We start from the raw sequence: 27,195 nt of genomic DNA, 5'->3' as shown, positions 1-27,195 counted from the left end.
CACATCATAGATTTACTATAAGGATGAAATGAGATAAAAATAAAGACAGTTTATAAAATGTAAGCCATTATTAAGCATGAATATGAGTTTTCAACAAATATGTGTTAACTCATGTATGCCAAGCATTGCCTACACACTGATGGGCAAGCAGACAAGGTCCCCTGCACTCATGTCTCACTCACAGTCTAGAGAGAAATACAAGCAATTAAGCAAATTTAAAAATAGACATGGTATATTCTAAGTCTGGAAGAAATAACGGGTGCTTGAAGTAGCACATAGAAGGAACAGGGATGATTAAGAGAGCTTCCTGAATAAAGTTACATCGAAGATGACATCTAAAAGACTGGCATGAGTTGACCAAGTAGAGGGTGGGAGTGGAATGGGTGGCAATGACAGAGAGGTGTGGCAAGTGATCCAGCTGGGGAATAGCATGGGCAACAGCTGGGCAGGCAGCAAGTTCATGGAGCTTTCCAGGAACAGAAAGGAGTTCTCGGTATGGCTGGAGTGTAAAGTTGGGTACAAAGAGAGGGAGAAAGAGTGGGGAAGGATGGGCAGGGAAAAAAAAGAGAGATCATACAGGCAATTTCCACCAGAGGTCAAGCAGGCAAGAGATTGATGATCCAAGATGAAGTAGTGGGGTATTCCTAAGTGTGGGCCAAGCACGGTGATAGGAAATTGAGGTGATCAGTATTGGGAAGTTACCAGTGTAGGCACACAGCATCCAAGAGGCCTGTCCATGAATCCTAGTCACCAAGCTGTACTCCCCAGGAGGACTCAGTCCCAAAGAAGGGAGATTGACAAAAACAAGGCAGGTTCCCAACAAAAAGCGACACACCAATCAATCTTATTTATAAAGGGCAGTGATGTTTCAAGGCATTTCCACATCTCAGACCTTTGAAGAAAACGTTCACTACATCTTTGCGAGCCAGGCAGAAGCAGGTATTACTACTTTTAACCAGTGTACAGTTAATCACATCCATTCACAGAATAAAGGTGGCACAGTTCATCCTATCCATTATTTGGTTGACAAGTGCTAATGGTATCAATCATATATAATATTTTCTTTAATCCTATGTTTTAAATTTAATTTTAATCCAGGAATGGCTAACTCCAAAACAAGTATAAAATGGGATATAGTGAAAAAATCATTAGATTGGAGGTTAGGATTTTGATTCCAGTCTTAACTCTGTCACCAACCTATTGATTGACACTTGGCAAATCAAGTTCTCAGAGCCTCAGTTTCGTCTAATTGGACTAGCCCATTGATTGCTAAGGACGTTTCTGACCCTCAAATCCTTTGACTTCAAGTCCTGAGGGCAAAAAGAAAAAAGGCTAGGATTCCACAGGTATTGAAGAATTTTTAAAATTTATTTTTAGCCCCAGTCTTTATTTTTAATTTGGTTTTCTATCTTGTTTCTCATTCCTCAGTTACAGTTCTGTCATTTCCCTTTTCCCTGAAGATATTTACGAAGCTGCCTTTGCGTCACTTTAAAACTGTAAATATGCCCTTGAAACATGCAAAGAGGCTTTTGTGTACTTACAAATTGAGGTTATTATCGTACAAGTAAGTCACTTGAGTGCACTGCATTCTTCAGCTTGCTCCATTGAGAGCTTTATTAGGTTATATTGTCCTATCTCAGAAGATAAGACTTTCCCACTTTAAAGGGTGGGCTATCTGATGAAACAGGGTGCCGAATGCTCCAGAGTATAAGCAAAAGGATTTTGGTGCTGCCCAAAAGACAGACACACTTCTCTAAGACAAGTAGGTACTTCACTTAAAGGGGCACAGTCAAGGACAAATGTTCTAAAATTAAACCAACCAGCTGCAGACGCCCACATGTCAATTATACTATCTTCTAGTCCAGCCTTCTTTTTCCATGAAACCAGAACTCCCACTCGCTGCAACCCTGGAAACTTCACATACTTTCCAAGTGGCCACCTACCCATGGAAGCAGAAAGCCTGTTTCAGAACATACTAGGATACATGTACTCATCTGACAGAATGTATGCTCTTTGGGTTTTTCAACTCTGGTACCAAAACGTCAACTTAGGCGATGCCAGAAATTGGTTTCACAAGTCAATTGAAGTATAACCTTCCTCTTCAAGTGAGGTGACAATACAAAAACTAGTCTGTGAATTACATATATTTTAGGAACCTAAAAAGCATGACAGATTTAAGTTTTTACATAACTTAATAAACAATAGAAATGGAGACAAATGTGTCTGTTTCTATGTTTGGGTTTTAGGTGTATTATCAACCTAACAATAATCAGAACAGTTGTGAATGTGTAGTGACAAGATTTAACTGAATTAACCAGATGCTGTTTGTAAATAACTAGTAAACAACCACATAAAACAAATGATGGCTTTATAATACTTTCATGCGCGTCCGTGTGAAGAGACCACCAAACAGGCTTTGTGTGAGCAACATGGCTGTTTATTTCACCTGGGTGCAGGCAGGCTGAGTCCGAAAAGAGAGTCAGTGAAGGGAGATGGGGTGGGGCCATTTTATAGGATTTGGGAAGGTAATGGAAAATTACAGTCAAAGGGGGTTGTTCTCTGGTGGGCAGGGGTAGGGGTCACAAGGTGCTCAGTGGGGGAGCTTCTGAGCCAGGAGAAGGAAATTCACAGGGTTAATCACTCAGTTAAGGTGGGGCAGGAACAATCACAATGGTGGAATGTCATCAGTTAAGGCAGGGCAGGGCCTTTTCACTTCTTCTGTGATTCTTCAGTTACTTCAGGCCATCTGGGCGTATACGTGCAAGTCACAGGGGATGCGATGGCTTGGCTTGGGCTCAGAGGCCTGACATTCCTGCCTTCTTATATTAATAAGAAAAATAAAACAAAATAGTGTTGAAGTATTGGGGCGGTGAAAATTTTTGGGGGTGGTATGGAGAGAGAATGGGCGATGTTTCTCAGGGCTGCTTCAAGCGGGATTAGGGGCGGCGTGGGAACCTAGAGTGGGAGAGATTAAGCTGAAGGAAGATCTTGTGGTAAGGGGTGATATTGTGGGGTTGTTAGAAGAAACATTGGTCTTATAGAATGATTGGTGATGGCCTGGATACAGTTTTGTATGAATTGAGAAACTAAATGGAATAGAAGAAGGAGAAAAACATGTATAAAACGTCTAAGAATTGGGAGGACCTAGGACATCTGATTAGAGAGTGCCTAAAGAGATTCAGCATAGTCCTGCCAGCCAAGATTATTTATTTACTTCAGGAGTTAAGTGTGGCAGTTTGGGGATAGCACCAGGAGATATCAGCTGTGATGGCTTGGAGAAACCGTGTAAACCGGCAGTGTAAACAAGAGCAGGGCATGTACGAGTAGTTGAGAATGGTGAATAGGAGTATGACTAGACAGAAGATAGTAGGGATGACAAGTTTTTTGGGGGCACAGTCTAAGTTGGTCTGGTGTCGAATGAGACTGGGGCCTAATAAAAAGGAGCGTCTATACAGGAGCTTAAATGGGCTGTACCTTGTAGCATTCTGAGGACAGGCCTGAATTCTGAGAAGCGAAAGTGGTAAAAGTATTGTCCAGTCCTTTTTAGGTTGGTGGCTGAGCTTGGTGAGGTGTGTTTTTAAAAGACCTTTAGTCCATTCTACTTTTCCTGAAGACGGAGGACCGTAGGGATATAAAGGTTTCACTGAATACTAAGAGCCTGAAAAACTGCTTGGCTGATTTGACTAATAAAGGCTGGTCTGTTATCAGACTGTATAGAGGTGGGAAGGCTAAACTGAGGAATTATGTCTGACAGAAGGGAAGAAATGACTGTGGTGGCCTTCTCAGACCCTGTAGGAAAGGCCTGTACTTATTCAGTGAAAGTGTCTATTTAGACTAAGAGGTATTTTAGTTTCCTGACTCAGGACATGTTGAGTAAAGCTAATTTGCCAGTCCTGGGTGGGGGCAAATCCTCGAGCTTGATGTGTAGGGAAGGGAGGGGGCCTGAATAATCCCTGAGGAGTAGTAGAATAGCAGATGGAACACTGAGAAGTTATTTCCTTGAGGATAGACTTCCACGATGGAAAGGAAATGGGAGGTTCTGAGAGGCGGGCTCGTGGCTTGTACTATAGCATAGCCTGCCTTTGCTGGTGTATGGCGATTAGGCCTGGTGGAACTGCCGTCAATAAATCAAGCGTTATCAGGGTGAGGAACAGGAAAGAATGAAATATGGGGAAATGGGGTGAATATCAGGTGGATCAGAGAGTTACAGTCATGGGGGTCAGGTGTGGTATCAGGAATAATGTGGGAGGCCAGATTGAAGTCCGGGCCAGGAACAATGGTAATTGTGGGACTTAAAGAGCGAGTACAGCTGAAGGAGCCGGGGAGCAGAAAGTATATGCATCAGGTATGAGGAAGAAAATAGATTTTGGAAGTTATGAGAAATGTAGAGAGTGAGTTGAGCATAGTTTGTGATTTTTAGGGCCTCTAACAGTATTAAAGCAGCAGTAGCCGCTGCACGCAGACATGAGGGCTAGGCTAAAACAGTAAGGTCAAGTCGTTTGGACAGAAAGGCTACACGGTGTGGTCCTGGCTCTTATGTAAGAATTCTGACTGCGCTAACCATGCCTAGGAAGGAAAGGAGTTGTTGTTTTGTAGAAGGTGCTGGGGTTTGAGAGATCAGTCGGACACGATTGGCAGGGAGAGCACGTGTGTTTTTATGAGAATTATGCCGAGCTAGGTAACAGATGAGGAAGAAATTTGGGCTTGATTGAAGTAATGGGGGCTGTCTGTGAAGCTTTGTGGCAGTACAGCCTAGGTAATTTGCTGAGCTTGATGGGTGTCAGGGTCAGTCCAAGTGAAAGCAAAGAGAGGCTGGGATTAAGGGTGCAAAGGAATAGTAAAGAAAGCATGTTTGAGATTTAGAACAGAATAATGGGTTGTAGAGGCAGGTATTGAGGATAGGAGAGTATATATGGGTTTGGCACCATGGGGTGGATAGGCAAAACAATTTGGTTGATAAGGTGCAGATCCTGAACTAACTTGTAAGGCTTGTCTGGTTTTAGGACAGATAAAATGGGGGAATTGTAAGGAGAGTTTATAGGCTTTAAAAGGCCATGCTGTAGCAGGCGAGTGATAACAGGCTTTTATCTTTTTAAAGCGTGCTGCAGGATGGGATATTGGCGTTGAGTGGGGTAAGGGTGATTAGGTTTTAATGAGATGGTAAGGGGTGCAAGGAGGGAGTAGAGGTATTTTATACTTGTGGGTTAAGGTGGGGGGATACAAGAGGAGGACGCAAAGGAAGCTTTGGATTGGGAAGAAGGGCGGCAATGAGATACAGCCGTAGTCCAGGAACAGTCAGGGAAGCAGATAATTTAGTTAAAGTGTCTCGGCCTAATAAGGGAACTGGGCAGGTGGGGATAAGTAAAAAGGAGTGCTTAAAAGAGTATTGTCTAAGTTGGCACCAGAGTTGGGGAGTTTGAAGAGGTTTAGAAGCCTGGCCGTCAATACCCACAACAGTTATGGAGGCAAGGGAAACAGGCCCTTGAAAAGAAGGTAATGTGGAGTGGGTAGCCTCTGTATTGATTAAGAAGGGGACGGCCTTACCTTCCACCGTGAGTTACCTGAAGCTTGGCGTCCGTGATGGTCTAGGGGGCTTCCGAGGCGATCTAGTGTCAATATTCAGCCACTAAGCCGAGAAGATCTGGGAAGGAGTCAGTCAGAGAGCCTTGGGCCAGAGTTCCAGGGGCTCTGGGAGTGGCTGCCAGGTGAGTTGAACAGTCCAATTTTCAGTGGGGTCCCACACAGATGGGACGCGGCTTAGGAGGAATCCCGGGCTGCCGGCATTCCTTGGCCCAGTGGCCAGATTTCCAGCATATGTAGCAAGCTCCTGGGGGAGGAGGTTCTGGAGGAACGCCTGGCCGCTGCGGTTCAGGCGTTTGGAAGTTCTTGTGTGCTGGAAATGTGGCTGGGGTTTGTCTCACAGTGGAGGCAAGGAATTGCAACTTTTTTCTATTATTGTACACCTTCAAGGTGAGGTTAATTAAATCCTGTTGTGGGGTTTGAGGGCCGGAATTTAATTTTTGGAGTTTTATTTAATGTCGGGAGCAGATTGGGTAATAAAATGTATTTTGAGAATAAGAAGGCCTTTTGACCTTTTAGGGTCTAGGGCTGTAAAGTGTTTCAGGGTTGCTGCCAAACAAGTCATGAATTGGGCTGGATTTTTATATTTGATGAAAAAGAGCCTAAACGCTATCTGATTTGGGATAAAGAAAAAGGAACATTAACCTTGACTATGCCTTTAGAACCAGCCACCTTTTTAAGAGTAAATTGCTGGGCAGGTGGGGGAGGGCTAGTCACGGAACGAAACTGTAAGCGGGACCAGGTGTGAGGAGGGGAGGTGATAAAAAGATTATACGGTGGAGGAGCGGAGGCTGAGGAAGAATTGGGACCTAGCTCGGCCTGGCGAGGAGCAGCCTGGGGAGGAAGGGAGAGGTCAGATGGGTCTGTAGAAAAGGAAGATTAGAAAGACTCAGCGACGCTTGGGGTTGGTACTGAGGGGACAGGCAGGAGGGAAAGAAGGAAGATTTGGGACGAGTTGCACTGGGCACAGAGGCTAGGAAGGGACTGATGTGTAAAAGAATGCCTGGACGTCAGGCACCTCAGACCATTTGCCTATTTTACGACAAGAATTATTTAGATCTTGCAGGATGGAAAAATTCAAAGTGCCGTTTTCTGGCTATTTGGAACTACTGTTGAGTTTGTATTGGGGTCAAGTGGCATTGCAGAAGAAAATAAGGCATTTAGGTTTTAGGTCAGGTGTGAGTTGAAGAGGTTTTAAGTTTTTGAGAACACAGGACAAGGGAGTAGAAGGAGGAATGGAGGGTGGAATGTTGCCCATAGTGAAGGAAGCAAGCCTAGAGAAAAGAGAGAGTAGAGAAATGGAGGGAAGGGGTTCGGCGGTTCTTACCTTCCAGAAAAGTGGGAAAAGGGGTTGGGGCGCAGAGATAAGAGGTCAGGGCGTGGAAATAAGTGATGGGGCGCAGAAATAAGGGGTTGGGGCATGGAAATAAGGGGTTGGGGCATGGAAATAAGGGGTCGGGGCACGGAAATAAGGGATTGGGGCGCAGAGATAAGAGGTCGGGGCGTGGAAATAAGGGATTGGGGCACAGAGATACGAGGTTGGGGTACTTGCCTCTCCTCTAGAAAAGCGGAACTTGCCACTAAGAGTGAAGGAGAAGGGGTTGAGGGGTACTTGCCCCTCCCCCAGAAAAGCAGGACTTGCTGCTAAGGGTGAAGGATAAGGGGTTGAGGGGTACTTGCCCCTCTCCCAGAAAAGCAGGACTTGCTGCTAAGTGTGAAGGAGAAGGGGTTGAGGGGTACTTGCCCCTCCCCTAGAAAAGCAGAGAAGGGGTAGAGACAAGGAGAGAAGGGGTTGGGGTACTTGCCCCTTCCCCAGAAAAGCAGGAATTGCCACTAAGGGTGAAGGACCAAGGCAGGCATCCCTGCGTGGTCTGACACCTTTGAAACGTGGGTGTATAATCAGAGAGGCGTCCCTGCAATGTTTAAACACCAAGGGAAGGCTGCCTTCCCAGTCCGTGACCGGCGCCGGAGTTTTGGGTGCACGGATAAAACGTGTCTCCTTTGTCTCTCCCAGAAAATGAAAGGAATTGAAATTAAGAGAAGGGAGAGATTGAAGAGTGGAAAGGAGAAAGTGGTTGAGGGACAGTGAGAGAGGTTGGAGAAGAGAGTAAGAAGAGGCCGCTTACCTGATTTAAAATTGGTGAGATGTTACTTGGGCTGGTCGGTCTGAGGACCTGAGGTCATAGGTGGATCTTTCTCACGGAGCAAAGAACAGGAGGACAGCGGATTGATCTCCCAAGGGAGGTCCCCCAATTCGAGTCACAGCACCAAATTTCATGCGCGTCCGTGTGAAGAGACCACCAAACAGGCTTTGTGTGAGCAACATGGCTGTTTATTTCACCTGCGTGCAGGCGGGGTGAGTCCAAAAAGAGAGTCAGCGAAGGGAGATAGGGGTGGGGCCGTTTTATAGGATTTGGGAAGGTAATAGAAAATTACAGTCAAAGGGGGTTGTTTTCTGGTGGGCAGGGGTAGGGGTCACAAGGGGCTCAGTGGGGGAGCTTCTGAGCCAGGAGAAGGAAATTCACAGGGTTAATGGTGGGGCAGGAACAAATGACAATGGTGGAATGTCATCAGTTAAGGCAGGGCAGGGCCTTTTCACTTCTTTTGTGATTCTTCAGTTACTTCAGGCCATCTGGGCGTATATGTGCAAGTCACAGGGGATGCGATGGCTTGGCTTGGGCTCAGAGGCCTGACAAATACAAGTGGAAATGTTTCTCACTATAGATCCTATTCCAACCAGGCTTAGACACAGTAGGGAAGAAATGTGATTTTATATATATAAATAGGGCCAGGCATGGTGGCTTACACCTGTAATCCCAGCACTTCGGGAGGCCAAGCTGGGTGGATCACCTGAGGTCAGGAGTTCGAGACCAGCTTGGCCAACATGGTGAAACCCCAGCTCCACTAAAAATACAAAACTTAGCTGAGCATGGTGGCGCGTGCCTGTAATTCCAGCTACTCTGGAGGCTGAGGCAGGAAAATCACTTGAACCGGGAGGTTGCAGTGAGCCGAGATCATGCCACTGCATTCCAACCTGGACAACAGAGTGAGACTCCATCTCAAAAAAAAAAAAAAAGAAAGAAAAGAAAATAGGTTTTACTATGGAGGTGATTTGTCTTTTTATTAGATTATATTAGGCAAAAGTTCCAGGGATTTCTCCCTAAATGTTTGTAGTCATTCCTGCAGTTGGTGTAAATTTATTACTGAAAATATTCAAATATTCAATACTTTTTCAATGCCATATTTGAATAATGTAATGAATAAATAATAAGCTGATTAATATTAAATCTATTTTTTCTTTTCTTTTTTTTTTTTTTTTTTTTTTGAGACAGAGTCTTGCTCTGTCACCCAGGCCGGATTGCAGTGGCATGATCTTGGCTCACTGCAACCTCCGCCTTCCAGGTTCAAGTGATTCTCCTGCCTCAGCCTCCTGAGTGGCTGGGACTACAGGTGCATACCACCATGCCTAGCTAATTTTTTGTATTTTTAGTAGAGATGGGGTTTCACCATATTGGCCAGGCTGGTCTTGAATTCCTGACCTTGTGATCCACCCACCTCAGCCTCCCAAAGTGCTGTAATTACAGGTGTGAGCCACCATGCCTGGCATATTAAATATATTTTTTCTATAAAGTAAAATTGTGCTAGTTATGTTGAAGGGGGTGTAAGATTACCATAAAAATTAAGATATTTTTAAAGTGATAAAGTTTATTGTGAGGCAATATGTACCTAGAATTTTTGCTTATTAATGAAATGTACATTATAAAAATAAATTTTTATTATAGTTATTCCGTTATTTTTATATTGGAAAATCAAAATAAACCTGTATTGACATGATTCAGATTCACTCATTCAGTAACATTATTGAGAATTCATAAGGCATTGTATTAGATGTTGGGGATATATAAGGATGCATCAAAACATAGCATAAACACACACACAAAAAAATATAAATAGTCCAAGCACAGTGGCTTGTGCCTGTAATCCCAAAACTTTGAGAGACCAAGGCAGGAAGATCTCTTGAGGCCAGGAGTTTGAGACCAACCTGGGCAACATAGTGAGACTTAGTATCTACAAAAAATAAAAAAGTTAGCTGGGCATGGTGGCATGCACCTGTAATCCCAGCTACGCAGGAGGATTACTTGAGCCCAGTAGTTCAAGGCTGTGGTGAGCTATGATTGTGCCACTAGACTCAAGCAAGACATTGTCTCTGAAAAAAAAAGAAAACAATACATACATATATAGGCGATCATAATAATAGGTATCACAAATTATTTGAAAAGTTATAATGGGAGTTTACTGGTATATTCAGACACAAATTACTAAAACAGAATTATTGAATAAATGTACAAAGTTTAGATGCTTATATTTTCTTTTTCAAATTTTTCAGGAACATATTTTATTGATTTTTCATGCCTTTCTATCTACTAAATATGACTATACTCCTAACTTTATTATAAAACATCCAATATGCCATTTCTATATATTTGAGTACAAAAATAAAGGCTTAGTTTATGTACAGTTTTATAAACTGTGTTTTATAAAAGTTAAGCTGCCTTGGGTTTTTACATGTCACTTCTCATCCAGGATGGGTAATAAGGACCAGATTTACCCTCCCACCTGAAACTACTAAAAAACTGGACAAAATATGTGAAACAATTGTTTTAAAGTATTGAACTTCCAGCAGAAGAGGACAATGATCCCTGAGAGAAGGGAAACAAATGAGGTGAGCCCTACAATTACCCCAGCTTACTGCCTAGAGAGGGTGTCCAGTCTGCAGTGCAGGGAAGAGGAACCTAGATAGAGCTCGATGGATTTCCTGACTTAAGGACTCGAGAATCAAGGAAAGACCAAGGGAGCTAGAGTTTGCAAGGTAGAGTTCCACAGAGGAGAGCACTATATGGAAGAGACTTTCAGAGATTTGCAGATAGTCCTTCTCAAGTCTCCAGCTGAGAACTGTTCAACACATATGCAAGAAAACTACCTGAGGCCAGAGAGATAAACACCCTTGTTGTACCTGAGTGAGTTAGAGAAAACGCCACACTTTGAGATGAATTAAGAGTCCGTTTATTTAGCCGGCGGCCAAGAGACAGCTAATGCTCAAAGTTCTCTCGGCCCTGAAGAAGGGGCTAGATTTTCTTTTATACTTTGATTTAGAAAGGGGAGGGGGGGTCTAGTTAAAACAACTTTACAGAAGTAAAGTAGGCAAAAAAGTTAAACGGATAAATGGTTACAGGAAAGTAAACAGCTCCAGGTGCAGGGGCTTTAAGACTATTACAAGGTGATAGACGCGGGGCTTTGGGTTTTATCAATCGGACGAATTCCTGGGAACTGCAGATTTTGCTCGCCACAGTATCTTATCAGTTAATTGCATTCTTGGATGTGCTAGGAGTCAGCTTGCACAAGTTAAGTCCTTGAGGAAGGGGCTGCCAGTGAAAGAGCCAAGATGGAGTCTGTCTGGCTCTCTTAGCTAAGGGAGAATCAATTCAGGTGGAAACAAGTCTAGGTGATTAAAGGAAAGGGAGAGACTAAGAACAGGGTTAGTAAAAACAAGGTTGGGCATTACACCCTGCAGGAGGGAGGGAACAATCCCCAGAGGTAACATGGGGCCAGGAACAGACAGTGTGGAAAACCTTGTAATTCATTGTTAGAGTAATTAGAAGGGTATCACCTCAGTAGAGGGGCAGAATTAGCCTTATGCTAGAAAATGCATTGGTCCCACATAACAAAATATAAAAGCAAGACTCAAAAGGATCCAGCTATTTCCAAGAAACTGAACTGCATCCCAAGAAAAAGCTCAAGAATACAAAAATATTCAGCCCCCAACAAGGTAAAATTCATGATACCTAGCAGCTAATCAAGACCTGCAAAGAAACAGAGAATACAACTCATAATAAAAAGAAAAACAAATCAATAGAAACAGGCACAGAAATGACACAAATGAGAGAGTTAGTAGCTGAGGACTTTAAAACAGTTATTATCACTGTATTTCTTATGTTCAAAAAGTGGAAGAAAGATGGAGCACATTAAGCAGAGGCAAGGAAAAGATAGCAAAAAAAAAGTTGAATGACCATTTTTGAAGATTCTGATGCCTGAGATGAAAAATACATACCAAACAGGATTAGTAGACTAGACATTGTAAAAGAAAAGATTAGTGACGTTTAATATGTAGCAATAGAAATGACCCAATATGAAACACAGGGAGAAAAAAAAGCCAGAAAAAGAAATAAATATAGCATTAGTGAGCTCTGGGACAGCTTCAGGCAATTTGGTACACATAGTTGGAACCAACAAAGGAAAGAAGGGAGAGGAGGGGAACAAAAATTTTTAAGAAATAATGGTTGAAATTTTTCTAAATTTTATAATAACTATAAATCCATGGATCCAAGAAGTGCAACAAACCTTAAACACAAGAAACAAGAAGAAATCTACTCCAAAACACATAACAATCAAATTGTTTAAAAAGCAATGGTAAAAAGAAAACCTTAAAAGCAGCCAGAGAAAAAAATGGCACATTACGTACAGAGGAACAAATCTAAGAATGACAAAAGCTTTTTGTTGGAAACAATGTAAGCCTGAAGACAGTGGAGGCAGAAACTTTTAAAGTGCCGAAAGAAAAAAAGTCAACTTAGAATTCTATACCCAGCAAAAAATATTTTACAAAAATGAAGATGAAGTCAAGACTTTTTCAGACATAAAGAAGCCAAAAAAAAAAAAAAAAAGTTTTTCACCAGCAGATTTGCATTGAAGGAAATCCTTCAGACAGAAGAAAAATGATACCAGATGGATATCTGGACCTACAAAAAGGAATGAAGATCATCACAAAGGAAAAGTAGGTGAATACATGTGAAATGCCTTTTTATATTTCTAAAATCTCTTTAAAGATAATTAGTTGGCTTTTTAAAGCCAAGGTATTAACAGTGTGTTGTGGAGCTTATAACATATACATAGAGGTAATATGGATGACAACAGTGCAAAGGTTGAGGGGAGGAAATGAGAGTATACTATTCTTAGTTTCTTATACTATATGTGAAGTGGTAAATATCATCAATCACATTAAATGTAAAAGGTGTAAACATCCCCATTAAAGGCATAGATTTTAATATTGGACAAAATTTTTGAAAAAGATTAGGTATGCCGCCTATAAGAAGCTCACTTTAAATATAAAGATATAGCTAAGTTAAAAGTAAAAGGATAAAAAAAGATATACCCTACTAATACTTTAAAAGAAAGCTCGAGTGGCTATATTACTATCAAAGTAGATTTTAGATCAAAGAATATTGCCAAGGATAAAAAGGGACATATAAAAACATATAAAACAGTCACTTCATCAAGAGGATATAACAATCCTCCATGTTGGCGGGGCACGGTGGCTCAGGCCTGTAATCCCAGCACTTTGGGAGGCTGAGGCAGGTGGATCACCTGAGGTCAGGAGTTGAAGACCAGCCTGGCCAAGACAGTGAAACCCCATCTCTACTAAAAATGCAAAAATTAGCCGGGCGTGGTGGCAGGAGCCTGTAATCCCAACTACCTGGGAGGCTGAGGCATGAGAATCACTTGAACCCAGGAGGTGGAGGTTGCAGTGAGCCAAGATCGTGCTACTGCCCTCCAGCCTGGGGGAAAAGAGTGAGACTTCATCTCAAAAAAACAAACAAAAAGCAACAATCCTCCATGTTTATGCACCCAACAACAGGGCTTCAAAATACATGAAGCAAAACCTGAAGGGAGAAATAAAATAAGTTGATAATTATAGCTGGATATTTCAATACTTTTTCAAGGATACAAGGTGCATTATCAAGACAGAACATATACTGAGTCATAAAACAAGTATTGATAAATGTAAAAGGATTCATATCATACAAAACATGTTCTTTGACCACAATGAAATTAAGTTAGAAATCAATAACAGGAAGGTATCTGGGAAATCCCCAAATAACTGGAATAAACACACTTTTTATTCCAATTATTCAAAGAAGAAATCAAAAGGAAATCAGGAGTATTTTGAAATTGAATGGAAATGAAAACACAGCATATCAAACTTTGGGGGGATGCAACTAAAGAAGTTGTTAGGGAAAAAGAAACATCTCAAATCAATGATCTTCAAGTCCAACAGAGCTTAAAAGTAAAATTCACTGCTTAGTGAATTATTTTTAAAAAGTCAAATCAATGATCTAAGTTTTCCCTTTAAGAAACTAGTAAAAGAAGAGCACATTAAACACAAAGTAAGCAGAAGAAGTAAATAATAAAGATAAAAGCAGAAACCAATGAAAAAGAAAAACAGAAAAACAATAGAGAAAATCATTAAAACAAAAAGCTGCTTCTTTAAGAATGTGAGGATGTCTAGTATCTTAAGAACTGTTAAAGAATAAATGCAGTTATGTTCCTGAAGTTGCTATTTTTAGTAAATAAGAAAACTAGATCAGAAACTATGGAAAAGATTTGTATTTCTTGGAGTGTTTGCTATACCTGCCTGATCCATTTTCTTAAGAATATGAAAGATCTTGTGTGCTACTGAAGAGAAGAAATCCATAAAGCATTTTGAAATGTATTACATATTTTTACGTAGTGTTTATACATAGATGTGTGTGTTCACATCGTTCTCATCAAGAGTGCGGAACTTGTGGTAAGAGCATCTTGCTATCTGTGTTCTTCTAAACTCTAGACCCTGTTTGGCTTCTCCTCTTAGAATGATACTTGGAGAAATAGTTGATTCATTTATTCATTCAACAGTCATTATGAAATGCTACAATGTGCCAGAGACTGTGGGACATGCTGGGGAGCACAGCTGTGAACCAGACAAACAGGATCCCTGCCCTCTGAGCACTGAGTCTGATGTGAGATACAGACAAGTAAATAGGCAACAACAATAGACCAGTGTAAGCGTGCCATCATGGAAGGAACGAGTTCCAAGGGAGTCCACAGGACGGCTTTGAATATTTCTCAAGCTAGCAGCTAAAAAGAATTTTTAAAAATATGATCACATTTATTATTACAAATTTTTATAATTCAACATAGGCAATACAATGTTAGGCATGGAGCAATATGTTAAGGTATGAGTTTGATTCTCAAAGAATTCCTTGACTATTATGTACCTAATATTTACTCCTTATTCTGTTCACACTGTATTGATGCTCTGTTTAAATTTTCATCTCAAAGCATAAATAAGACATATAGGATGCTTTTTTTTTTTTTAAACGCCACCATGCCTGGCTAATTTTTGTATTTTTAGTAGAGATGGGGTTTCACCATGTTAACCAGGATGGTCTTGATCTCCTGACCTCGTGATCCACCCGCCTTGGCCTCCCAAAGTGCTGGGATGACAGGCATGAGCCACTGCACCTAGCCTAATTTTCCATCTTCTTATTGAGAAATTTTTATGAGTATTCTAGAATAGAAAGATCATATAGGTCATTTTCACCTGTTCAGGACTTTGTATGGATTTCTCTGTTACACTGGGGCACAAAGAAATGGCAGAACCTGAGCCAAGAATCCCCATCCTCAGGCAAAGTTCAAGGGATTCGAGGCTTAGAGAAATAAGGCAAGACCAGGAAAATGTGAAGATTCCAAAGGTTAGGTAGGAAGGGGTCCATGATTCATTCAGAGGGTCAGATATTTTTTAAATTATGCATTTCCTTTACCCGTTGATTTCAGCTTTGGAAATGTATCTTCAGGAAATTATTACAGTAGTCCTCCCTTATGTGCAGTTTCACTTACCGCGGTTTCAGTAACCATCAACCATGGTCCAAAAATAGGCGAGTGCAATAAATATTTTGAGAGAGAGAGAGACCACATTTACATAAATTTTATTACAGTGTATTGTTATAATTGTTTTATTTTTCCTTCTATTTTATTTGTTGTTAATCTCTTACTGTGCTATTATAAAGTTAATTTATAAATTAATTATATATAATTTATATATATATTAAACACTTTAAAAGAAAGCTTGAGTGGCTATATTACTATCAAAGTAGATTTTAGATCAAAGAATATTGCCAAGGATAAAAAGGGACATACATAGATAAAACAGTCACTTCATCAAGAGGATATAACAATCCTCCATGTTGGCATGGAGGAGACAGATATATATATATATATAATATATATATATAATTTATATATAATTTACATTATAGGTTTTTCCTATACATACATACCTATGATAAAGTTTAATTTATAAATGAATTATATATAATTGTATTTAATTTATAATATATAATTATATATTATATATAATTGTATTTAATATATAATATATAATTATATATTATATATAATTCATTTATAAATTAAACTTTATCATAGGTACATACGTATAGGAGAAACATAGTCTCTATGGGTTCAGTACTGTCTGCAGTTTCAGGCATCCCTTGGGGGTCTTGGAAGTCATTCCTGGAGGATAAGGGCGGACTACTGTCTGTACATCCACATTTTAGCTACAAGGGTGTTCCCTGCAGTGGGTTACACTGAAAAGTTGGAAGCAACCTAGTTGGCTAACAATAGCAGCCTGGCTAAATAAATTATGTCATAGCCACACACTGTAATTCTAAGCAGGTTTTAAAATTATGTAACGGTGTTTCTCAAATTTTGTTATGTATCAGAATCACCTGGAAGGCTTGTTGAAACACAGATTGCTGGGCCCCACCTGCAGAGTTTCTGATTCAGTTGATCTTGGATAGGGTCCAAGAATTTGCATCTCTAACAAGTTCCCTAGGGGTGCTGTTGGTCTGGGGAACCATTCTTTGAGAACCTCTGATGTAGAGATACACTTATTGACTTGGAAGAATACTCACAAGGTATATAAAGATGTTTATGTTGTATTTTATATGTATGCATACATACAGAAGTTTAGGTAGAAAGATATTATCAAGTTGGCATCCCTGGTTATCTTTGGAGGTAGATCACGTTGTAGGTACTTATTATCTTTAATATTTTGCATGACCTATTTTTCTGTAATGAGCATAATATTATCCACCAAAACATAATAAAATTTCTTAATTAAAAAATGAGATCATGAAGTCCTGGCCAATAGCGCTAACGAGCCAGAAATACTGAAGTATGCTTGAACCTGGTCAAAAAGCACGATCCCTGACTTTCTAAATATTAATATATCTTGTTGGGAGTGTGTATTAAGAGGCAGTTGCAGACAGAGGATCAGTGATGGGCCTATAGATACATTCCCTTCCTTATGGGAACAAAACACAGAAGAGGCTGATACTATCCTGAGGGCTTCTACGTGTTTTCTTACTTCATTTCACTCATGCCATACAGGCTTCTTCTGGGGAAGTTTGAAGAAAAACTGGGTGGGACCCAAAGGGCGACCTGCCAGAAGTTGGAAGCATCTGTATTGGCGCACTCTTTGTTTCCTGACGCAGGGTAGATCCATTCCCAGGGTATCAGATTAAGGCGTCTCCTTTCTGGAAAAAAGATTTCATGGTTTAAATTCCCGTTCACTTTTGTGTCTGTGGCACTCTGCTGTCTCCTTTCCAGCACACAGCCTCAGGGGTCATGATGTCCCTTCCCTACTGATATCCGCGTGCCAACTGTGGTGTCATGCACACCAAGCACAGAGCCGCCATTCAGCTCCCACTGTCTGGGCTCAGGAAGCAGAAGAGCTTCAAAGTTCCTACAGACCTTGACAGAGCTTCCTCTGGCTTTGCCTGTGCGGAACAATTCTGAGGGTGAGGGGGAGATGGAATGGGGTGAGAGAGGGAACTAGGGTAAATGTCAAGGGTAAATACGTGGCAGAGACAGAGAGAGACCAAACAGTTGCCACCGAGGCTCAGGAAAAGGAAGGGTGGGCAGATAACGAGGAGAAGGACACCACAGACTTTTCAGTGGAGCTCTTACTTGGTTAGCACTGGTGTGTCCTTTTCCATGTCCTTACATTACTGTGGTTGATAAAATAGGAGGTAGCCCTTCACTGATATCATTTAGAGCAAGAGTTCTTCCTGTCTAACAGAAATGCCAGTGTTTGGAGGTCACGTTGAGAATAAGTTCCATATAAAGCCCATAATGGATTCAATTTTTAAAAAATGCTTCGAAACAGAAAATCATGTTCTAGCTGTTGTTAAAAGAAAAAGATGTTACTTCTGTACTGACTTTTGAATATATGACATATTGTTTGTTGGAAAATTTTATTTTCTGATAAGCTTCCTTCCACCACTTTGCATGTGGATAAATGGGACAGAATGTGGTTTGAGTTTAAGATACAATGTTGTTTAAGCTTTAAAAGTTCAAAAATAGCTAGAAATACAAATACCGGTTAATCCGTTATTTCTTATTATTGTCATAATACTGGTGTTTAACGTGAAATTCAGTATGCGAATGAATTTAGACCCGACATAAGGAAGTTATTTGGAATTCTCACCTATTACACAAATGCCAAGAACAATGTTAAATTAATTAATTTGTTTACCAAAAATTTATTGAATACTTACTATGTGCCAGCCACTGTCCTAGGATACATCCGTGACCGCCTACATGAAGTTTTTGGTCTGGACTGGGAAGATAGTAAATCACTAAACCACTACAAATATAATGTCAGATGGTGATAAGTACTAAGAACAAAAACCAGGCAGAGCCATTACAAGGACTTTGTATCTTGTTCTGAGGAAAATGGGAGGTCTTCAGGTGGGGGTGGTTTAAGCAAGGGAGTGACACGATCCAATCTCTGTTTATAGAGAACCACTCTGGCTACTGGCTAGACAATGAGCTGCAGAGGCCAAATTTCTGCTGAATTATTACCCTCTCCCCTAAAGTTATATTTCACTGAGGACAGGTCTGTACCAGTAGACCTTGGACATGTGACACAGTTGATTCTTTCCTTTTCATACTTTTGGTATGAAATTGATCTCTAAAGTGATACTTTTATATCCAAAAAGAGAGAGTTATATTTTTAGGCAAGGTAAATCAGATATCACCTCTCTGCCTACAGTGTCCCAGTGGCTTCCGCTACAGTCAGCATAACTCTACTGTGACTTCCACAGGGCTCCATTCGTGTCTATCTCACACCTGCTCTCTGTCTGCCTCTCCAGCCACTCTCTCTTTGTTCACTGGTCTCCAGTCACACTGACTTCGTTGTTCTTCCTTGAGCAAGCCAAGCTTGACTCTGCCTCAAAGCCTTTAAGCTTGCTCTTCCCTCGCCCAGAATGCTCTTCCTGGCAAGATCTTTGTATGGCTGCCTTTATCTCAAGGGTCAGGTCTCTGCTGGTCACTCAATGTATACTTCTGTGTACAAACAGGCAGCACATCTGCTCCTTAGAATAACAGGGCAGCTCTGTCCCAGGTGTGCTCAAGGTCTAAAAACTTCTTGTTATCTTATCGTTCACAGATGACATAAGGCATAAATCAAACAGGGACTACATTAGGCAAACAATTCAGGGTTTGCGCACAGTCCTATAAACGCATGGTATTTTCTTTCTCCTTACAGGTTATTTTCAAAGCTTTGTCACCACCATACGATACAGAGAACCCTTACAGTGCCAAAGTTCAGGAGCAGCTGAAGATCACCAACCTTCGCGTGCAGCTGCTGAAACGACAGTCTTGTCCCTGTCAGAGAAATGACCTGAACGAAGAGCCTCAACATTTTACACACTATGCGATCTATGATTTCATTGTCAAGGGCAGCTGCTTCTGCAATGGCCACGCTGATCAATGCATACCTGTTCATGGCTTCAGACCTGTCAAGGCCCCAGGAACATTCCACATGGTAGGTGAAACAAGTCCTCCCCTAAGAAAAACAAATCATAAGTTACCTTCAGCTTTGGGCATTGGTTGGTATATGCTTAACATAGTGCTGCTGATTTTTTCCTCTGCCCATCACAGCTCCGACTCCATACTCATCCTATAAAGTGCCTATTAACTTGTCTTTTAATCTTCAGTTTTAGAGTTGTAGTCAAGCCTGATAACCAGATTCCTTGGAAAACACCCATGCCAGTTTTTAGTACTGTGACCTTCAGATATAAAGTGTAAAGTGAGCAGGAGTGAGAGGATGGCATGATCATATTAGTGGTATTATCACACACAAGCCAGCTTTGACAGTAAATGGGGACCATTGTGGAGTAGATTTTAAAGTGGGAAAAATAAGAACCTCGATTTTATGCCTGGTATCTTTGCTGCCCAGCCAGCAGAATGAATAAAAATTCTCCTCCATGAAGAGGACTGACCCCCTCTTCACCTAAGGCAGAGTTAAACTCTCTTTCCTCTAGGTTCACACATCTCCTGGGCTTTCCTCTGAATTTTTACTTCTCTGCATCCCCCAGGAGACCGCGAACTCTCTGAGGAACTGTATGATCTTTGTATCCTCAGGACCAAGTGTATTACCTGGGCCAGAAGTAGGTGCTCAGTAGGTGTTTGCTTGAATGATAGCAATATAGGAATAGGGAGATGATGAAAAATTAGTGTCATTGTTTATCTGTCCTTACCTCCCCGACTTCCAGAAAAGATAGAGAGTGGCTCAGCAGTAAGCACCTTGTTGGGACACATCCAGAGACTATGGATGGGGATTGGGCAAGGAGAAAATAAGGATGAGCGCTCCAATTATTTGATTTTCTATTTTGCTCTGATACTTCTGAGCAAACCAAAGCAAAATGAATAAAATGGAAAAGGCCGCAGAATATTCTACTGCATTTCCTAAAGGGTAGACATCCCTATTCTTTCTTCTTTCTCTCAGCCCTAGTATACGATAGGCCACCAGCAGCCATGATCCAGTTAGCCAGCAGGACAGTTTGTGCTGGCTGGGCTGAGTCGCTGGGGCAGCATCAGGGTAACTAAAATGACTAGGACAGCAGCCAGAAAGTAACCAAAATACAAACAGTGCTATTACTTGTAGAAGTTAATCCAGGCTCCCAGAGTTGAAGAAAATGCAGCATTCATTCAACAGATACCTGCTAGTTTCTAGACACTGATGGATCTTTGAAATCCTACAGTATTGTTTCAAATAAAGGGTGCTATGATTTAGTGTATCTCAGTTAACTGGGTTCAGGTAGGATTCAATCAGAAAATAACAAATATTTAGAGACATGTCAACCTACCAGACTGTGAACTAGAAAGTTTATGTGAGGTAGAGTGCTCAAAATATTTTGCCATGACATTTTAGTGAATTCGTGAAAGGAGAGCATGCAGATCTTTTGTTTCCTCAACTGTCTCTTATAATCCAAGCCATACAGGACCACCTCAGAGTAGAGTCCTGAGCAAAATGACAGAGGCCCCCATAACATGGCACAGGGTGGACCCTCAATATTTGTGGACTGAAGGACCTATGAGACTACCTGCATGGCTCTGATCAACCACAACAAAGTGCCAGAGTTGTCAAGGGCCTTATAAAAACTTCAGGTGGCCGGGCACAGTGGCTCACACCTGTAATCCCAGCACTTTGGGAGGCCAAGGCGGGTGGATCACCTGAGGTCAGGAGTTCCAGACCAGCCTGGCCAACACAGCAAAACCCCATCTCTACTAAAAATGCAAAAATTAGCTGGGCATAGTGGTGGGCGCCTGTATTCCCTGCTGCTCGAGAGGCTGAGGCACAACAATCACTTGAACCTGGGAGGCGGAGGTTGCAGTGAGTCGAGATCGTGCCACTGCACTCTAGCCTGAGTGACAAAGCAAGACTCTGTCTCAAAAAAAAAAAAAATAAATAAATAAATAAAAATTAAAAAAAAAATCATGAGCAGGCATTTAAAAGTATTACTTTCTTTTTTTAAAGTAAGTCCTCTAAATATAAACTTTCAGAGTTAACAACACTTTCTAAGGCTGAAGATAAAAATTCTAGAAGTTTCTCTTTGTTCTGCCAAATTCAACAATGGATAATTACTCAAAGCTAACAGACACTTTTGAAGAAGTCTTAAAATACAACTATTCTATACAATATACTGCCAGTAAGAAAATTATCAGCCTGTAAAGAGGTTCAGGATAACCAAGTAAAGGAGACTATACAGTAAGTGTTTTTCCATTCCAAAAGGATGTTAGAATGAGACATCTCCATCCTAGAAAACCCTATGGAACGGAAACCTCATTTTCTTACTAATCTCCTGCTGCTTTGAAATTGGAAGCAATTTCCTTTTAAAATAATATTAGTTTGCTGACATCTTTCTATTCCATTTTCATACTGATTTCAATTTGTGCAGCAGTGGTAGCAGCCCCTAGTGCCATTACTAAGCATGTGTTTGAATGGAGCTAAGCTAAGCCAAAACTGTGGATAAGGCCAGGTAGGGGGTAAAAAACAGCCTAAGTGGCCAAGACTATGTTGACTTCCAGGGATCCAGTTCCATGACAATTCTTGTTATCCCTATTCTCTTTAGAAAAAAGAAAAAAGAAGAAAAAAGAACCCATAAGCAATTGGACCAATAGCGGCCACGGTTGGAAATGTGAATTATTCTGGTTTTCGATTTTTCCACCCCTAAGCTTGGGTGTATTTGACTTTTATCTATACTTTTTTCTGAATTAGAAAAGAGCTTGTATTAAATTTGGAAATGGTTGCCTCCTTTGAATGTGGTTTTTGTTTTGTTTTGTTTTTTGAGATGGAGTTTCGCTCTTGTTGCCCAGGCTGGAGTGCAACGGCACGATCTCGGCTCACCACAACCTCTGCCTCCCTGGTTCAAGTGATTCTCCTGCCTCAGCCTCCAGAGTAGCTGGGACTATAGACATGTGCCACTACGCCTGGCCAATTTTGTATTTTTAGTAGAGATGGAGTTTCTCCATGTTGGTCAGGCTGGTCTCGAACTCCTGACCTCAGGTGATCCACCCACCTCAGCCTCCCAAAGTGCTGGGATTACAGGTGTGAGCCACCACACCCAGCCTGAATGTGATGTTTTAATTCCTATGATTGCTTCACTGAGCATATTACACATTGAAAGTATAGCCTTTTGCCTTATTAGGAACATAGGCATAGATTAGTTGTCCCACATTTGTGTGTCTCTGGACGCCATTTATTTTATGTACACGGCTGTAGAAGAACTGAAATCTGATTGTGCCTGCAGACTGGAAGGTAGCTTCTTAAGAAATGCTGTTCTTTTGCAGGTCAGCTTATCATAGGTATGTGCACACAAATCTAAATTTTTAGCACAGTTGTTATTTGCAGCAGTGGAATGTGGTCCCTGAACCAGCACCGTCAGCCTCACCTGGCAACTCGTGAGAAATACACATTCTCAAACCTTACCCCAGACCTACTGAATCAGAAATTCTAGAGATGAGGCCTAAGAATCTATGTTTAACAACCCCTCCAGGTGTTCTAATGCTTGCTAAAGTTTGAAAACCATTGCTTTACAGACTGTGCCAGTTCATCTGTGGCTAATATTGTTGCTAAAATGAGTAATTAATGAAACCTGATTTTATGGGCTAGAATTGTTTATGGCTGATGATAGCAAATTAGGGAAGTTAATGGAAATGGCACCCTATTTCTTAAACTATCGAAAAGAACAGGAAAAGAGATTCAAACTAGGAGCCTCATTTACCTTAATACATTCCTTTTTTTTTTTTTTTTTTTGAAATGGAGTCTCGCTCTGTCACCCAGGCTGGAGTGCAGTGGCGTGATCTTGGCTCACTGCAACCTCCCCCTCCTGGGTTCAAGCAATTCTCATGCCTCAGCCTCCCAAGGAGCTAGGATGACAGGCACGCACCACCATGCCTGGCTAATTTTTGTATTTTTAGTACAGATGGGGTTTCGCCCTGTAGGCCAGGCTGGTCTCCAACTCCTGACCTCAAGTGATCTGCTTGCCTCGGCCTTCCAAAGTGCTGGGATTACAGGTGTGAGCCACCATGCCCGGCCCCCTCCTGTGTCTTTTAACACAGCATCACCTTCCCCCCATGTTTCCCCTTCTCCCCAGATCCATTCCACTTAGTCTCACCAGTTCAGTTTTCCTTCATCTGTCTATTTTACTGGAAGACAGAACAGTGTGATGATTAAGACCCTGGTATTGGAGCCAAACACAGCTAAATCTGACTTACCACAGCACTTACTAAGTTACTTGGTCTCACTGAGCCTCAGTTCTCTAATAAAATGAGGATAATATCTACCTTTTGTAGTTATGGTAAGGATTTAAAAGTCTGATGCTCTGTGCCCGGGATATGGTAGACACTACTTATATTGCTGTCATGATTCTATTGTATTATCTCAGCTACCTCTACTCTTCTCCTTCATACACTTCTTTGCCAATAATGACAAAAATAAATCACAGCTTATGTGCTGTTTGACATGTTTACAAGGCTGAGGGTTTTGTGGCAAGGAAAACTGTGCTTTGACTCCAGCCTGCTGGAATCCCAGAAATTGTGTGAAGAGATCTTAAGCTTTTTTCTCTTTGCAGCTGTAGAGGACTAATTTAGTTCTCTTTTTCCTAGCAGCTGGTGATTTTACAGCTGTTGGGTGATGAATGGTAATAAGAGGGAATATGGAATGTTTCATTATTTTATTCAATTATCATCCACTGGATAACATGGAGGCCTTAGAATACTGTGAGAAATATTTAAATGCCCTGAGCTGCACTTGTTAAGGCAGATTTTTCTCCTGTAATTTGGAGCTTATTTTAAAAGATGGTCAGTATTTTGACTGATGCGTCTAAGTCTGAGGGTAAATGCTGAGATCTGTGGAACCATATAATGGGGTTTGAGGAAAATGTTCCTTAGCTACCTAGCTGTATAAGGCAGGTTTTAGAATCATTCATATAGTCTCATCATGAAAGTGTTTCCCGAGGAATCCGGATACATTCCTTCATGTATTTATGTTTTCATATATCATATGTCATGTTTTATAAATTAAGGACAGATTTAAAGCTACAGTTTTCATCTTCTTTTTAAAATTTATTTTAGATTTTATTCATGTTCTATGAATAAGCCAAAAGTATCATTAGAAAGCTCTTCAGGCCGGGTACGGTGGCTCATGCTTGTAATCCCAGCACTTTCGGAGGCCAAGGCAGGCGGATCACCTGAAGTCAGGAGTGATCTGCCCGGCCAACACGGTAAAACCCTGTCTCTACTAAAATACAAAAATTAGCTGGGTGTGGTGGCGCGCGCCTGTAGTCCCAGATACTCCGGACACTGGGGCGGAAGAATCACTTGGACGCAGGAGGCAGAGTTTGCAGTGAGCTGAGATTGCGCCATTGCACTCCAGCCTAGGTAACAAGAGCGAAACTCTGTCTGAAAAAAAAAAAAAAAGAGGAAGAAAGAGAGAGAGAGAAAAGAAAGCTCTTCAATCTTTAAGGTGGTAAGGAAATGAACAGGAGATTTTAAAAACGATAAAGTTATCAAATTTGACTATAAAATCAGGATTTTAAGAGAGAAAGAGAGAAAGAAAGGAGAGAAAGAAAAAGAAAGAGAAAGAAAAAGGGAGAGAAAAGAAAGCTCTTCAATCTTTAAGGTGTTAAGGAAACGAACAGGAGATTTAAAAAACAATAAAGTTACTAAATTAGACTATAAAATCAGGATTTTAAAATACTTTATATGGTAAAACATGCATGTATGTTTGGAAATGTACATCTGTAAATTAGTTTTCGGTTTTAGCACAGAAAAAAACTATCATGGATTATAAATACTGATGACAACAGTTACCCCTTACTGAGTGCCTACTATGTGCCAGGTCTTGTGCTGTCATGCTACAAGTATTATTGAATTTAATCTCCATAACAACTACATGGAGTATCATCATTATTTTCTTTCACAGATGCGAAACCGAGACTTGAAAATATTGACTTCCCCAAAACGAACGAAGGGTAGAGCCACAATTACATTCACCTGTCAGACTCTAAAGCCCATTCTCTTTTTGTTGGTGTTGCGCTGTGAAAGACTTGGATCTAACCAGGGTTGACATCTTGCCAAGAACAGAGAAAAGAGAGGGAGGGGAAAAAGGATTGGAGAGGGCAGGGGCGATGAGGCTGGGTTCAAGGGACTGATCATCATCATAACCACAGAATCTAAACTAAGGAGGGAAGTGAGAGAGTAAAGACAATTCTCACCCCCAAAAGTTAGCTGATTTATTTATTAATTATTATTTTTTGAGACACAGTCTCACTCTGTTGCACAGTGGCGCAATCTCGGCTCACTGCAACCTCTGCCTCCCAGATTCAAGCGATTTTCCTGCCTCAGCCTCCCGAGTAGCTGGGATTACAGGTGCCCACTACCACACCTGGCTAATTTTTATTTTTAGTAGAGATGGGGTTTCACCATGTTGGCCAGGCTGGTCTCGAACTCCTGACCTCAGGTGATCTGCCCACCTTGCCCTCCCAAAGTGCTGGGATTACAGGTGTGAGCCACCATGCCTGGCCTAGCTGTTTTATATTTTATAAAGTCCTTTCCTCTGCATTATTTCACTCCATCTTTACTATAACCCTAGAAGGTATGACTGCTCTTACAAGGATAGGTAAACTATCCAAGTCCTCTACATTTCAGTTAGAGATTAGCATTGATTCTCTTCCATTAACAACTAGTGAAATGGCTCCAAAGGGAAGAAAAAGAGAAAGAATAAAAGCAAAAACTTTGGATATTCTACAAAGTAAATAATTTAGAAGTGACTATCTTTGGAGGGGTATGGATATCTATGGTTTTATTAGGAAGAGGAATTTCTGGATCTACCATCCTTTACTTCCCTCTCTAGCCCTAAATCATTTTTGCTGCTGATGAAAAGCACCAGCAACCTCTATAATTTAATTTGTCACATTAGGATCTGGAGGAATAGGTAATCCTGTCACCAAAGGAGTGCAACATATTCCTAATATTAACAAATGTAAAGCTTGCCAATTTGATACAATTAGTGTAAGCCTATCCTCAATCCTTATTTCAGTGCTCCTGCGTTAGCATGGCATAGTTCTGCTGGTAGTCCCTTAGCACTGAGTAACCACAGGTGCTATAGAAGGTGTACAGAATGTTGATTTTACTTTATTTACTACCTCATATTTCCTAATAGAAGGGCAAGCCAAATTCACGTTCATGGCTGGAAATTGTTAGTGTTTTGACTGTGTTTTCTCTCCACACAGTAAGATATACTTTCTTTTAATGGAAAAAATTGCCCAGGATTACTGTTTCTGATGATTAGGAAACAAGAAGACTTTGGGACCAGAGGCATTCTAAAATAATCTTGGCACCCATAGAGGGATTTCCTGTGGGGTTCCTTTCAAGAGTTCCCCCAGAACAATTAGATATTTATTTATAGGACTTTATTTCACAGAGAGGTGAAAGGATAAAAATACCTGAGAGGTAAAGTGTTGGTATCAGAGCTGACATCTCTAAAAGTGAAATAGAAGCCAATGGGAAAGTAAGGTTGAGTCTCCAAAATATAATATTTGTTCATTTAACTTTTCATGAACATACTTTCCAGAAAGTGAATGTTTTTCCAGAAAACATATATATTTAGGTCAAAATTGGGGCATTGTAAAAGTGCAAAAATGAATCTAACAGGTTTGAAATACTTGTTCTATAAATTTGGGAAGGAACAACTCATATTTGACTTTTTTCTTACTATAAAGTACTCCCCAAATACTCAAGGCATATCTCACTTTGCAAATTTTCTCATGAATACTTCCTTTTCAGTATAACATTTTTGGGTCCATCTGTGAATAGCTGGGAACCTGGAGTCAGATCTCTGTGTCTGGAAGACCTGGCCTTCCAATTTCACTGCTAATATAATGGGTTCAT

The 27,195-nt window shown here is 40.9% G+C and overlaps 1 protein-coding gene across 2 annotated transcripts in view; it reads left to right on the top strand.

The window, feature by feature from the left end:
- The window catches only part of NTN4 (netrin 4), a 132,916-nt gene that overhangs the window by 33,244 nt on the left and 72,477 nt on the right, over positions 1 to 27,195 (top strand). For both annotated transcript variants that reach the window (XM_003808248.4, XM_008960329.6), the window contains exon 3: positions 19,007 to 19,285. In XM_003808248.4, the coding sequence (XP_003808296.1) occupies positions 19,007 to 19,285 (279 nt within the window). The remainder of the gene's footprint in view (positions 1 to 19,006; positions 19,286 to 27,195) is intronic.

Source organism: Pan paniscus, chromosome 10 (genome assembly GCF_029289425.2).
Source record: "Pan paniscus chromosome 10, NHGRI_mPanPan1-v2.0_pri, whole genome shotgun sequence".
Lineage (NCBI taxonomy): Eukaryota > Metazoa > Chordata > Mammalia > Primates > Hominidae > Pan > Pan paniscus.
Note: the sequence above shows the minus strand (reverse complement) of the source record. Positions and strands in the feature narration are given on the sequence as shown.